Below are 14,571 nucleotides of genomic sequence, written 5' to 3' on the forward strand. Positions count from 1 at the left end.
GCAGAGGCGAACAGCCATCTCAACCAGATACTGCACAGCCTAAATTCAAACTGTTACAATATAATCAAATTTCACCAACCCCAGTCACATCTTAATCTTAGGAGTTTTGATCACTGACTTGCAAATCCCAAAAGTGTGTTTTGAGGTCCTAGGCCACAGGAAGAACCAGCTTGTCCCACAGACCTCTTACAGAGATGGTATTCGCAGTCTATCTAGAGTCCAGCTTCAGATAATGTGTACTCCACTGGCAGCACGAGAAATAAATACACAGGAAAATACAATATAGCACAAACCAGGAGCTGAGGGTGAATGAAGATGCTCAGAAACACCCACACTAAAAATTTGCTGCAAAAGGTAAAACATGTCAAGCAGCACTGCCTCTGGAAACCAGAAAAATTATATTATTTGATAACAGATCCTAAGCCTGGATGCTGGAGGTGCTTAAAAATGTGCACTGTGTCTGGCTTTCTTTCCATGTATACATTTATTTGACTCTGTAGTAAAATCTCCTCCTCCTTCATGTCCCATATTCATGCAAGCAAATGTTAACAAACTGCCACAGTAGCATTTTAATTAGTGCACATCTTTCTGTCTTCACCACATTATAATCTTTTCTCATTTTGTTCTGCTATTTCTATTATGATAAAAGACTTAAGAAAATACATAAAATACTTATATACATGTACATGCAAGAATGATTCAAATACATAAACACAGAAACAGAAATACTAAGGGAGGTAGGGCTGGAATTTTTCTTCAACATGTACAATTCAGTGTACTTTCAGTTTTCATTTCAACCTTCCTCAGTGGTTTCTGCCCAGCAACTGATGAGAAACATCACCTCTGAGCCAATCAAAAAACTAATTCTTCCAAAGAGAGATTGTTATTATTCCTCAGGATGACCAGACAGTCTCTGCTTTCTTTTTCCTTTCTTCCAGATGGAGATTCAACCATAATAGAAAGAATGGAGAACTATTAACCGCGTTTCTTCAGTGGGCTGTGATTATCAGAGGGGAATACTAAGAAGTAAGTGGGGGATATTGATTAGAGCCTGGGTTACAATGCCTGGGAGGACAGGGGCTGAATCATTGAGAGTGGTGAGTGGGCATGCAGGAAGAGTACTCACCCTGAGAAAGGGTGAGGTGCCTCTGTGTGTGTGTGTGTGTGTGTGTGCATGCGCGCGCACACGGGCAACCACGCACACGTGGGCACATGGGGAAGAGGCAAGTAGTGCAAAGAATAAAGACCTGCAGATGTTGGGATTTGGTGGAAGGAAAGGGAGACAACATAAATGAAGAAATATTCCAACTGCATGTTCTTAATAATGTATTGTGGTCAGAAGAGGGCAAAAAATCTTTAAAATCTGTTTTGGCCAACTGAAGCCGTCTATTCTAAGAGATTCTAGAAAGAGATGTGCCTTATAGATTCATATGTAAATGTGTTCATTACAGAAATATTTATAATATAGAAAAATCTGAACCAGCATACACATACAACAGGCGGGGGATAGACAAACAATACATGGTTCAATCATAAAAGAGATTCCCATGCAGCCTTTAGGAATCACGTTTTCAATGAACGGCAATTATTTATCATTTTAACATCATTAGATCCATACATTAAACCCTGTTTAGTATGATTTAGGCACAGTATCTGTTTTTTCTACCATTAAACATTTCCTCATAACCCAATATATGTGTTTCAATGGACACAATCTATTTCATTGTATGAATATATAATTATGTTTTAAAACTTTCTTAATTTTGGCTATTTCAATTACCTACATTTGGCTACTGTAGATTTTATTATACTTAACAGCCTCAGACATAAATTTTTGTCTTAATTTCTGACTTTTTTTTTCCTTCAACAGTAATTCCTATAAATGGAACTTTTGGGTAAAGCATACAACTTCTTTTTTTTTAATAGCGTTTCCTTGGTAGAGCATGTAACTTTTTAAAGACGCTTGCTGTATATATGACCAAAATGCTTCAAGAAGTATTTATGTTTCTACTACCAAAGTATATGATTACAACTACAGACTTTTAATTTTATTGATTAATTTGTAGAAATGGGGTCTCATTATGTTACCCAGGCTGGTCTTAAACTCCTGGGCTCAAGGAATCCTCCCACCTTGACCATCCAAATTGCAAAGATTACAGGCATGAGCCACTACTTAAACTTTTATTCCTTTATGCTTTTCTTCATTTGCAATATTGACTATAATCAGGAAGAAAAATATAAACATCCTTTAAAAAGAATGAAAACATATGTCTCCCTTTAAGCAGAGTGGAGAAATTGTTAACTTTGAAACCAATGATAATAAAAATGATACCCCTTCTATAGCAACATAAAGAGCAGTTTTGAGGAACAGAAGATGTGAAACGCAATGTTTAGTCTGGGTGGGTGCAAGATGCAGGTAGGGGTGGAGGATGGCCGGCTGCACAGACCTCTGTTCCAGTGCTTCCTCTTCATCCCTCCCCACCTCCGTCTGCAGACCTTGTTCTCAGAGGCCATTCCCAGATTCAGGTGGCCACAGCAGCGGGTGTTATGGCTGCAGACCTCATGCTCCTTTGCTTTGGAAGAAGCTGTTGAGAAGCTAGTATTTACTGAGCAGCTAATATGTTCCAGTCAGTATTATCACTCATAATAATTACTGTTAAGTAGAACATGAAAAATTTTTAAATTTAAAGCATTCCAATATTTTAAAAGTAAAGGGAGCAAAAGGCCAAAGTGATCTTTCGCTCACTTAACCTCCGATCTTCAGTTTAGCATGCATCTTTTTAGACTTTTGCAGGCATTTACATCTATAAATATGCAGAAATGTATAGCTTAGCTTTTGTTTTTCAATCGAATCATTAGTATAGTTCTGCAATGTGCTTTTTGACCGCTTAGTGTATCACTATTACCTAGGTTCATGACAATAAATCAACTCTTTTTACCTGCTGCATTGAATTCCCTCTGAGGGATGAGCTGTCATTCCTCTAAGCAGTCTCCTGTTGAGTGGATGGTTCAATTAGTTACCACTTTTATACTTTAAAAATAGTTCTGCAACGTCATTCTCACAGAGGCTTCTCACTGCACCCATGCAAGTACTTTGCTGGACTAGACATCAGGAAGTGGAATTGCTCAACCAATTGTGCACTTTCTAAATTTCATACTTCATGGTATTGTATGAATAAAGAAAGTTCCAGTGGTTTTGTCCCATGAACAAGATCACGCAGCTTGTGAATCTTAGAGCCTTTACCTATTGCTTACCTTCTTTATGTCCTTAACACTAATATAGTAGGCCTCACCCATTGTGGGTGCTCAGTAAATATTTGTTGAATGACTTTATGAAGGGAAGAAAGAAATGATGAGTAAGTCCTGGTCTTAATTTGCAGCTCTCTGATCACTAGCCTTGGATTAAATGTGGTGGGTTCAACCCCTGACTGATTCCAGAGCCCCCACCAGGCAGTCTTCCTGAATCCCACCAGGAGTCCACTGGGCCATGACTTGACCATGGTGATGGCCAAGAGTTGGGGCTTTGAGGAGTCCACAGTGGTGGACACCCACAGTGGTGGATCCCAGTGGAACCAGGGAGCCCAGTAAAGAGGGTCCTGCATGAAACAGAGCAGGATGGCAGAGGGTTGGAAATGGTAGGGGAAGTTTGGGGAAGTGATAGGATTCTGAATATTTTCAAGCAGTACAGTCAAGGATTTCTTGATTGAATAACATGTGCATTATACATAGACATGGTTTTATAGATAATTTTCCATGTTGGGACTCAAAGGTAAAGACACTGAGGACAGACCTTTTTGGCAGAGGTAAGATCTTCTTTGGTCACCATACTTGAGTTGCCCCTGGCGAAGTGGACGTTTCCATGTGGAATCCTAAAGCTTTTTCTGGGCCATTGTGTCTGTCCCTTACCTTCTGGTGTCTCCTGATATGCAGCACAGATGAAAATGGCAAGTTCCCTGGCCTTTCTTCTGCTCAACTTTCGTGTTTGCCTCCTCTTGGTCCAGCTGCTTACTCCTTGCTCAGGTAGGGAATGACTCAATGCCTGTTTCTGAAGCAGACAAATACCTATGAATGTCCTCATAGAACTTTTTACTCCTTCCCATACCTGGAAGTCCATTCCAACCTGAAGGATCACCTGTCACAAAGAGACAAAGGGTGCTTCTGTTAGGAATGGTTTCCCCTCAAGGTTCTCTGCACCTCGCCTTCCCTGTCTGAGAAGCACCCTTCCTCTCATGACCCCAACTCCAACACCCTCTGACAGAACCTCCCTCTGTGCCGACAGCTCAGTTTGCTGTGCTTGGACCCCATGGGCCCATCCTGGCCATGGTAGGTGAAGACGTTGATCTGCCCTGTCACCTGTTCCCGACCATGAGTGCAGAGACTATGGAGCTGAGGTGGGTGAGTTCCAGCCTAAGGCAGGTGGTGAACGTGTATGCAGATGGAAAGGAAGTGGAAGACAGGCAGAGTGCACCGTATCGTGGGAGAACTTCGATTCTACGGGATGACATCACTGCAGGGAAGGCTGCTCTCCGAATACACAACATCACAGCCTCTGACAGTGGAAAGTACTTGTGTTATTTCCAAGATGGTGACTTCTATGAAAAAGCCCTGGTGGAGCTGAAGGTTGCAGGTGAGCCTCCGGGTTTGGTTCTGAGAACATTTCTCTGTAGGATCTAGAGCAGAGGCAGAGTCCCTCTTCCAAAAGCACTGCAGACACTCCTGGCTGATCACTAGCAATTGACTGCACTGCCTTCCAACTTAGCTTCCCTGAGGCCCTTAAGAAAGAGACACTCCTTCTTTAGAAAGACTTCCTGCTATACCATACATGCTCAAGTAAACAACTCCCTCCCGCTGGAGACCAGAGATATAAGGGAAATGAAGGACGAAGGATAGGAAGCATTAGAAATCACCTCTTCAGTGACTGGTACACAGTCATTTTGGTTTAGTTGTGTAACAGACGGCTTCTGTTGTGTCTCCAAGTGCACACTACCATGGGCCCTGGGAGGTGGAATAGTGACTGTATCTGCTGCCAGTGTTTTCCAATCAGTGACTCCCAGAAACATTTTTGTAGTAGAATGAGGCATGTTTCTTACTTGTTGCAGTGAGGAAGAACACACATCATGGGGAGCTTTGGCAGTATCTCAGTAAGGAAGTTTTAGAGCAGACTTATACAATGTGGGCTTGTGTTAGGGGATTTGGGGGATGGTTTATAGACTTAGCACTCTGCTCTGGATGAGATACTGTCGGGAAGGTGTCGGGAGACGAATTCTACGAGCGGGAGCCTTAATCAAGCTTATCCAGGAGGAAGGAGACTAGGGTGAAACTAAAGCTGTAACTGATGAAGAGGCAGAAATTCCTCATTGCTGATGGGGGATGTTTGGTCATTGTTGTGGTTTGGACAATGTTCATGTTTTTCTCTGCACTCACACATGATGTGGGGTGGTCTTGTATTTCCCATGATCTGTCACAGTGATAAAGTACTATTGTTTGTGTTCTGTGAAATTGTTCATGTTCAACAGGTGGATACCAAGACCTGGTGTCAGGTTCCAGATGCCGAGGACAACTTTTTTCTTTCTCAGTGCAATCCCTTGCCTCATGGCTTCTGGTTGGGTTTGGTTTAAGGGGAGCTATAGAAGACAATGGTAGGAAGAAGAGAAAAGGGAGAGGTCTGGGTGCTTATTTCCTGGCTTCCTGACTGCAAGATACCCTCAGGATGGCTGCATTGCCTTGCTGAAGGTCACAGGTCAACTCAGGAATGTCCTCAATGCATCAATCTCTTCTTTTATGTCTACGGAACACATCCCTCTTCTCCTCCCTCTGGTAATTGGGGTGGGTGGGAATAGCCCCACCTTACTGACTCTGGGATACTGCACTAGCCCATTTAGTTTTCTTCTCATCATGACCACACTTGTGTAAATAACTCCTGAATGAAATCTTTCTAGAATTATCAAATGTGAGTCTGCCATTGATTCCTATTGAGACTCTCCCTGATACAGGAGCTCTCAAGAATTTATGTCAATTTAACCTTCCACAGCATTAGGTTCTGATCTTCACATTGAAGTGAAAGGTTATGAGGATGGAGGGATCCATCTGGAGTGTAGGTCCACTGGCTGGTACCCACAACCCCAAATACAGTGGAGCAACGACAAGGGAGAGGACATCCCGGCTGTGAAAGCACCTGTGGTTGCAGATGGAGTGGGCCTGTATGCAGTAGCAGCATCCGTGATCATGAGAGGGAACTCTGGGAAGGGTGTATCCTGCATCATCAGAAATTCCCTCCTCGGCCTGGAAAAGACAGCCAGCATTTCCATCACAGGTCAGTACCCTGCTTGGCCTCAGCTTTACTGAGCTGAGCTGTGGCAGTTGATGAAAGGGAATGTGTGAGTCTCTACCGTGTGAGTCTCTGCGGTCAACCTGGGTCTCTGCACTGCATGTAAGGCTCAAAGCAGGGACCTGGAGGCCACTCCCTTCTCCAGGGGAGCTTCCCCACTCCACAGAGCTGTTCACGCCACAAACATTTACTGATCACTTCCTGTCTGACAGAAACAGAAAGTGTGACAGGCAGTGGGAATTGGGGAGAAACGTTAAGATAAGCTCCTTATGTAAAGTCAAATGACAAAATGGGAAAACATATATATATTTATAAACTCATAGAGAAAGAGCTAATCTTTTTGAAACAGAAGATTCTGAAAACTGAGTAAAAAATGTTAACAAAGGTCCAGAATTGTTAATTCACAGGAAAGGAAATAACCCACAAAAGGGTGCTCTATCTCACTCATTAGGGAAATATATAGGAAATAATTTTTCACTTACGATATTGGCAAAACTCAAAACCACACTGCCTTGCTTGATAACACATGATTATAGCAGGAATGTAGGAAGGCAGTGATTCTCAGTCATTTGGTCGTGTCACTTGTATTTTTGGTGTGCATTAGCACAAGCTCTATTGGGGGATCTATCCAAACTATGTATTTATTGATCCAAAATTCCAGTTCTGGGATATGCTTGCATTTGTATGAGATGATCCATGTAAAAGGTTTCTGGGTTTTTTTTGTTTGTTTGTTGATTGTTTGTTTGTTTGGTTTTGGAGAGGGAGTCTCACTCGTCTGCCCAGGCTGGAGTGCAATGGTGCAATCTCAGCTTACTGCAACCTCCTCCTCTTCAATTCAATAGATCCTCCTGTCTCAGCCTCCCCTAGCTGGCCAAGCACGCACTACCACAACTGGCCAATTTTTATATTTTTGCTAGAGATGTGGTTTCACCATGTTGGCCGAGCTGGTTTCAAACTCCCAACCCCAATTGATCTGCCTGTCTCAGCCTCCCAAGGTGCTGGGATTACAAGTGCGAGTCACCAGCCTAGCCTGTAAGATGTTTCTTGATTATGATTGTAAAACGTTAGAAGCTATACAGATGCTAACTGATGGTGAACTTCCATACAAGGGAATACTGCCCAGTTGTGAAAGAAAAGAGATAATTCTCTCTATACTAATGTGGAAAGATCTCCAAGACACACTTTACACAGAAGAGTGAGATGCAGAGTGATGTGTATAGAATGTTATTTTTAGTTTAAACAAGAGGAAAAATAGGAACATATTTTAATGGACTTTTCTAGTTCTTGATTGTGTTATTTAATTTACATTTTTAAAATTTAACAAGCGATTTTGTAACGCTCGCTGTACATCAGGCACTTTATTTACTTATTTAGAGACAGAGCCTCACTCTGCCACCCAGGCTGGAATGCTGTGGACAATCTTGACTCACTGCAAGTTCCCCTTCCTGGGCTGAAGCAATTCTACAGCCTCAGCCTCCCTAGTAGTTGGGATTACAGAAACATGCCACTACATCCAGCTAATTTTTGTAATTTTAGTAAACATGGGTTTTCACCATGTTGGCCAAGCTGGTCTCGAACTCCTGATCAAGGTCTGCCTGCCTTGGCCTCACAAAGTGCTGGGATTACAGGCATGAGCCACTGTGCCAAGCCCATCAGGCTCTTTATAAGTATTAATTTAATTCTTCTAACCTCAGGAGATGGGTATTATCATTACCCTCATTTAATAGAATAGGCCACTACAAACAGAGAGATTATATAAGTAGTCCAACATCACACTGCTAGTCACATGGGGGAGCCAGCATTTAAACCCATGCCCTCTGACTCCACAGTTTATGTCCCTAAGCATCATATTAAGTGAACCAAGGAGAAGTTAATAGATGGAGGGAGGGAGTACTAGGTAGATGGGAGAGTTGCATGACTCTACGTGTACGTCATTTTTGAACCATGTAAATGTGTTACTGGTTGAAAAAATATTTAGAAAAAAATGAGTATGACTCTGCCCAAGTTAATTTCCATATGAGAGGCAGACATCTCAAGATAGTAACAGTAGTAGCTTATAGTGAGGGTTTACCAAAGTGTTCTCTACGGTCCTCTGAGACTTTAGGGAGAGGGCACTTATTTAACCTAATGAGATAGATTCCATGCCCCCAACCTGGGCTGAGAAGCTAAAGCTTGGGGCGCTAAGGTTGGGGAGGCTGAGTGCACCAGCGCCCATGACTCACAGCTCTCCCTTTCACAGACCCCTTCTTCAGGAACGCCCAGCCCTGGATCACAGCCCTGGCAGGGACCCTGCCTATCTCACTGCTGCTTCTCGCAGGAGCCAGTTACTTCTTGTGGAGACAACAGAAGGAAAAAATTGCCCTGTCCAGGGAGACAGAAAGAGAGCGAGAGATGAAAGAAATGGAATATGCTGCAACAAAGCAGGAAATAAGCCTAAGAGGTATCCAAAGAAAACAGAGAATCTAAGCCCCAGGCTTTCATGCCCAGCCCAAAGATCTCACCCCCATACCCGTCCTGGCGCTGCATCGTTTAAGGTTTATTTTCCCGAAATCCCCCTCACCCATAACTGTTCTTTTTTTTTTCTCTCTCTCTCTCTCTCTTTTTTTGCTTATTTTCCAGAGAAGCTCCAGGAGGAACTCAGTAAGTTCCCATTCCCCCAGAGATCCAGGCATGTCTTCTTATCCCCACTTTGAGCGCCTTGATAACTGTTCCTTCCCTGTTCATTCCATTGCAGAGTGGAGAAAAATCCAGTACATGGCCCGTGAGTGACTCTGACATTTTCTCTGAATTTGAATCTAGGACTCTCTTCTGCTTGGAAATTTTCCAGCCCATAAGTCTTTGCCCAGGATTGAAAACTGGTTAGATCCCCTTACTCAGGAAAAGAAAATAAGTGTGGCTCTTTGGAGAAACCACCCAGAAGGAGTCTCTCTCTTCTCTCTCTCTCTCTAAGAAAACAAAAAGAGGTCTTCAATCTCTTTGTACTAGGGGCCACAGACATTTATGCCCCAAAAAGCACTGAGGAATATCCAGGGGTGCACTTCAAAAGGGAGAGGGAAGAGAAGGATGAGGTGCATTTTCTATGGCAGGAACCTTACATATTGTTTTCCATAATCTAGAGGAGGTTGAAAGGAAAACAAGAAGGGAAGATTTAAGAGATAAGAAAATCAGAAAAGAGAGCGGGAGTAAAGTGTGTCTAATAAAGAGGAGTAGCTACAGTGGCTCAGTTCGTACAGATTTATCATAACTGCTTTCAAAACTATTCCCTGAAATTGTGCATTAAATTTCCCAAATTCTTTTTAGAGCAAGGTAGGAAATGATACAGATTGACAAGGATGGATCTTGTACTCCTAGACTTTCACCTATAGACATGGTGACACCTATGCCCAGGCACAGGAGTATAGACAGATTCAAAATAGATTAGGTGGGCTCCATTGGGAAGGAACTCTCACAGTGACTGCATTGCCACTAGCATCCAGCCAGTGTTCCCAGACTGGATATTAAGAAGAAGAGGTGAAGAGAGAATTCAGCATGCAGAGTGAGACCATAGGGAAGGGTGAAATGGTCAAAAAGAAAGACGAGATGGACGCGAAAGGAAGGGGAAGGGACCAACAGAGCAAAGGCAGTGTTCATGTGACATCTCTGTCTTTCTTTCATTGTAGGGGGAGAGAAGTCTTTGGCCTATCATGGTGAGTGAGCCTGATGCTCTCTGGGTTTGCCGGGTCATGTACCATGAACATTTCAACCTTTTCTCTGCTGTGACTCATTGACGTTCTCAGTTGGATTAATCAGTTCTAACCCATAGACTCAATCTTGCATGGTACGGGGTTGACTTCTGCTTTTCTGGAGCCTCTGAGAGACTCCTGACCCTGCACATGCCCAGGCAAAGCATAGCCGTGCAGCCTGCACCCCTCATGACATTGTTTAGAAGGTGCCACCTCTGATCCATCAGACCTGTACAGGAGGGAGGCTGAACCCTAGAAGAGACGCTGAAGAAAAGGAGAGAAAACGTGTAGTGAAAGGAGAATGGAGTGGAGAAAAAACAAAACTACTGATCTTTTTCTTATCTGTGTCTCCTTCCTTTCAGAATGGAAAATGGCCCTCTTCAAGCCTGGTGAGTAAATCACTATGTGTTCCCTGGACCAACAACCTGAGGGACCGTATGCCTTTTTCCTCCTCCAACTCTTGTGATTTGGGGAAGAAAACTTCCCTTGACTAAGAGAGTTTGGGATAGACAACATTAAATCCCAATCTGAAAAGTGGGCCCATCTCCAAGACCCTTCCTGCTGAGAGCCCGGGGAACCAGAAAGAATTGCTCTCTTGGGCTTCCTCAGACCTTCCTGGGAAGGAAGACACATAAAGGGTAGAGCTGAGGGGAAGGAGATACACACTGAGTGATACTGCAGGGAGAGTGAGGGTGGAAATGCCAAGGAGAGGAGGTGATGCCTGCCCAAAGAACTTTACCCTTCCTAGGCTTTTCATGCCACCTACCGCCTGTGTCACCTCAAAGGATTTAATGCTTCTGAGCTTTGGCCTCCACATTTTTAAACGAAAATTGCAATCTGTGTTTTGTTGGGGTTGAGGTGAAGACTGAAGGAATAATAAATATCCATTGGTTAAAAACCTAGTTAGAAAGAGATGACGAGTTCACACTGCGTGGTTGAAGGTTTGCAGAAAGGAGGGTTAAGGGAAAGCAACAAGGAAAAGTGCAGTGCCCCCATGGTTCCCAACAGTGGGGAGCTGTCTCCACTCCTAGGGAGGGGAGGCAGTTACTGGAAACCAGAGAAAAGTAGCGCAAAGACAGGGCTTCCTGAGAAGAGTCATCAGGCCTTGTTAGAGCAGCACCAGCTGCTGCTGGCAGGGAGGAAGCAGGAAAACAAACGGTGTGTCTCTCCTTTCTTTCTTCTTCCAATCTTCTATCAGGGCCTCCCATTGGCCAAATCCAACAGCAAACCAGAGAACAAGGGAGCCCAGTGGCACTGTCCTTAGAGTACAGATTCCTGGGGCCCAGAAGAAGGTGGAGAAAGCTGAAGGTTAGAGAGTGAATCTGGGGCCCCCCACAGAGCCCAGCACAGAGACTGCCTTGCAGCTATTAGAACATCAGGAGCTTCCTTCATGCCCTGCTGTGGGCTGAATAAATGATTCCCCTATACTATGCTAGAGATTCATATTTTTATCCCCGTTTTTCAGGTGAGGAAATGCTTCAGATGAGGCTCCACCTTGTTAAATAAATTGGATGTACGGAAAAATAGACTGCAGAAAAGGGGAACTCATTTAGTTCATGAGTGGTAGAGTGAAGATTGAAAAGTAACCTCTGATTATAAAGCATTAGGGGGCAGAGTCAGTGTGGGGAGGGAAACAAGAAAAATGTAGCAAGAGGATCCTTGTTGCTTCCTGGGGCAGCATCAGGGTATTGGATTAGGCAGATACTGACCTTACTTTCATTTCCCCTCTGGACACAAGACCCCTTGAGCTTTCTCCCACAACACTGATGAGACAGTCAAATTCAGGGCAGGCTAGGGACGCCGGGTTCTGTAAGGACCTCCTCAGCATGGCCCAGGCCTTGCATGCTGAGGCTCTGAAATCCAGGAAAAATGGCTGACCCCATGGACACCTCCTCAAACTCTCTGCAGCGGATGTGATTCTGGATCCAGACACGGCAAATGCCATCCTCCTTGTTTCTGAGGACCAGAGGAGTGTGCAGCGTGCCGAAGAGCCGCGGGATCTTCCAGACAACCCTGAGAGATTTGAATGGCGTTACTGTGTGCTTGGCCGTGAAAACTTCACATCAGGGAGACATTTCTGGGAAGTGGAAGTGGGGGACAGAAAAGAATGGCATATTGGGGTGTGTAGTAAAAACGTGGAGAGGAAAAAAGGATGGGTCAAAATGACACCAGAGAATGGATACTGGACCATGGGGCTGACTGATGGAAATAAGTATCGGGCTCTCACTGATCCCAGGACAAACCTGAAACTTCCTGAGCCCCCTAGGAAAGTGGGAATCTTCCTGGATTATGAGACTGGAGATATCTCATTCTACAATGCCATGGATGGATCTCATATCTACACCTTTCCGCACACCTCTTTCTCTGAGCCTCTGTATCCTGTATTCAGAATTTTGACCTTGGAGCCCACTGCCCTGACCATTTGCCCAACACCAAAACAAGTAGAGAGTTCCCCCAATCCTGACCTAGTGCCTGATCATTCCCTGGAGACACCAGTGGCCCCGGATTTAGCTAATGAAAGTGGGGAGCCTCAGGCTGAAGCAACATCTCTGCTTCTCCCTGCCCACCCTGGAGTTGATGGCCTCCCCCTCCACAACAACCAATCAGAACCATAAAGCTACAGGCACGCACTGAAGCACTTTACTGATATTCATTCAATTATTCCATATGACAGTTGTTTGAGTTTGGTACCACCTATTGTCCCTTTATACAAATAAGGAAACTGGGGTGCAGAAAGGTGAATTAACTTTACAAAGTAGACATGACTAGTGAACAACAGAGCTGGGATTTAAACAGCAATAGCTAATATTAACAGATAATTTAAACTGTTCTGAGTGCTGTGTTGTACGCTTTGGTGGATGTCACTCCTTTGAACGTCACAACACCCCATGGGGTGGTCTCATTTTGCAAGTATGAAAGCTGAGGCAGGGCAACGTTAAGTAACTTACATAACTCCTATGGTAATTTGTGTAGTTAGGAGATGTTCAGCCTCAGTCCCTGGCTAATTGCCCATTCTTTTCCAGCCTGATTTTTTTCCCTGGGAAGAGCCCCCATGTAGCCCTGAGGTTTTCTTCCCAGAACAGCTCCAGGGTAGAGATAATTGTAAGTGGTTGTGGAGTTGACACCCCTATTGACTCCTTCCCAGCTGATTATCAGAGCCTTAGACACAACACTCCTTAGATTAGCTCTGCAGAGTGTCTTGGTTGAGAGAATAACCTCATAGTACCCACATGACATGTGACTTGGAAAGAGACTAGAGGCCACACTTGATAAATCACGTGAAAGAGATGTGTGCCCACCCAACAAATGTGATAAGTGATCGTGCAGCCAGAGCCAGCCTTCCTACAGTCAAGGTTTCCAGGCAGAACAAATACCCTAAAGACTCTCTGTGATATAGGAAATTTGGATCAAGGAAGCTAGAAGAATTACAGGGATGGTTTTAATCCCGCTATGGACTCAGTCTTCTGGAAATAGGTCTGTCCACCCCTGGTCATTGGTGGATGTTAAACCCATATTCCTTTCAACTGATGCCTGCTAGGGAAAACTACTCCTCATTGTCATCACTATTAATGCTCACCACTGTATCCCCTCTACTTGGCAAGTGGTTGTCAAGTTCTAGCTGTTTAATAAAGTGTTAATAATGCTTACTCTTCAACTTGGCTTTTTCTAGACTGTGGTGTCTACTCAGCACAGTAAAGTAAAGTAGTCTGCACACTCACTGTACTCACCACAGTCTCAGTTTACCTCACTGCAGCATTTTCACAAAACCCTTATTGGATGTATTCTCTTTGTTCTACTCCCAGGCTGGAGTACAGTGGCACAATCTCAGCTCACTGCAACCTCTGCCTCCCAGGTTCAAGTGATTCTCCTGCCTCAGTCTCCCAAGTAGCTGGGACTACAGGTGCGTGCAACCACACCCAGCTAATTTTTTGTATTTTTAGTACAGACAGGATTTCCGCATGTTGTCCAGGATGGTCTCAATCTCCTGACCTCGTGATCCACCCACCTCGGCTTCCCAAAGTGCTGAGATTACAGGCATGAGCCACCGCGCCTGGCCTCAGAAATTCATAAACTTAAAGCAACACAAATGTATTATCTCACTGTTCTGTAGGTGAGAAGTCAGTCCCACAGGGATCTCACCAGGCTAGAATCAAGGTGTCTGCAGGCTGGATTCCTTTCTGGAGTCTCTAAGGAAGAATCTGTTTCCTTGCTTATTCAGACTGTTGTCCAAATCAGATCCTTTCATCTATAGGACTGAGGTCCCAGTTGTTTCCTGGTTTTTACCCATTTCTAGAGGCTGCCACACTCTGGCTCCTAGCTCCCTTCCTCCATCTTCAAAGCAGTAACAGTGCATTGAGGCTCATCTCCTAGATCTTTTTCTCCATTGTATCTCTCTGATTCTTTTTACCTCCTCCTTTTTTTTTTTTCTTCCTTCTTTGACAAGGACTCGCTTTGTCACCCAGACTGAAGTGCAGTGGCGTGATCTCGGCTCACCACATACTTTGTCCCCTGGGCTCAAGC

General features: G+C 44.1%; 1 protein-coding gene across 4 annotated transcripts; it reads left to right on the forward strand.

Moving 5' to 3' along the window:
• Positions 1–850: 850 nt before the first annotated feature.
• Positions 851–13,697, forward strand: LOC112623082 (butyrophilin subfamily 3 member A3-like). 4 transcript variants are annotated; one of them, XM_025383277.1, is made up of 11 exons: positions 851–1,026; positions 3,744–3,803; positions 3,931–4,020; positions 4,280–4,627; positions 6,032–6,313; positions 8,568–8,768; positions 8,948–8,968; positions 9,063–9,089; positions 9,988–10,014; positions 10,413–10,439; positions 11,959–13,697. In XM_025383277.1, exons 3-11 carry the CDS (start codon positions 3,936–3,938, stop codon positions 12,663–12,665), a joined length of 1,725 nt encoding a protein of 574 aa, XP_025239062.1. In that variant the 5' UTR covers positions 851–1,026; positions 3,744–3,803; positions 3,931–3,935; the 3' UTR covers positions 12,666–13,697. The 4 variants fall into 4 exon arrangements, with proteins under 4 accessions (XP_025239062.1, XP_025239064.1, XP_025239065.1 ...); XM_025383279.1 differs by lacking the exon at positions 8,948–8,968 and having other exon boundaries at positions 4,002–4,020; XM_025383278.1 differs by lacking the exon at positions 851–1,026 and having other exon boundaries at positions 3,736–3,803.
• The last annotated feature ends 874 nt before the right edge of the window (positions 13,698–14,571 follow it).

The sequence above is a fragment of the Theropithecus gelada genome, chromosome 4 (genome assembly GCF_003255815.1).
Source record: "Theropithecus gelada isolate Dixy chromosome 4, Tgel_1.0, whole genome shotgun sequence".
NCBI classification, from domain to species: domain Eukaryota; kingdom Metazoa; phylum Chordata; class Mammalia; order Primates; family Cercopithecidae; genus Theropithecus; species Theropithecus gelada.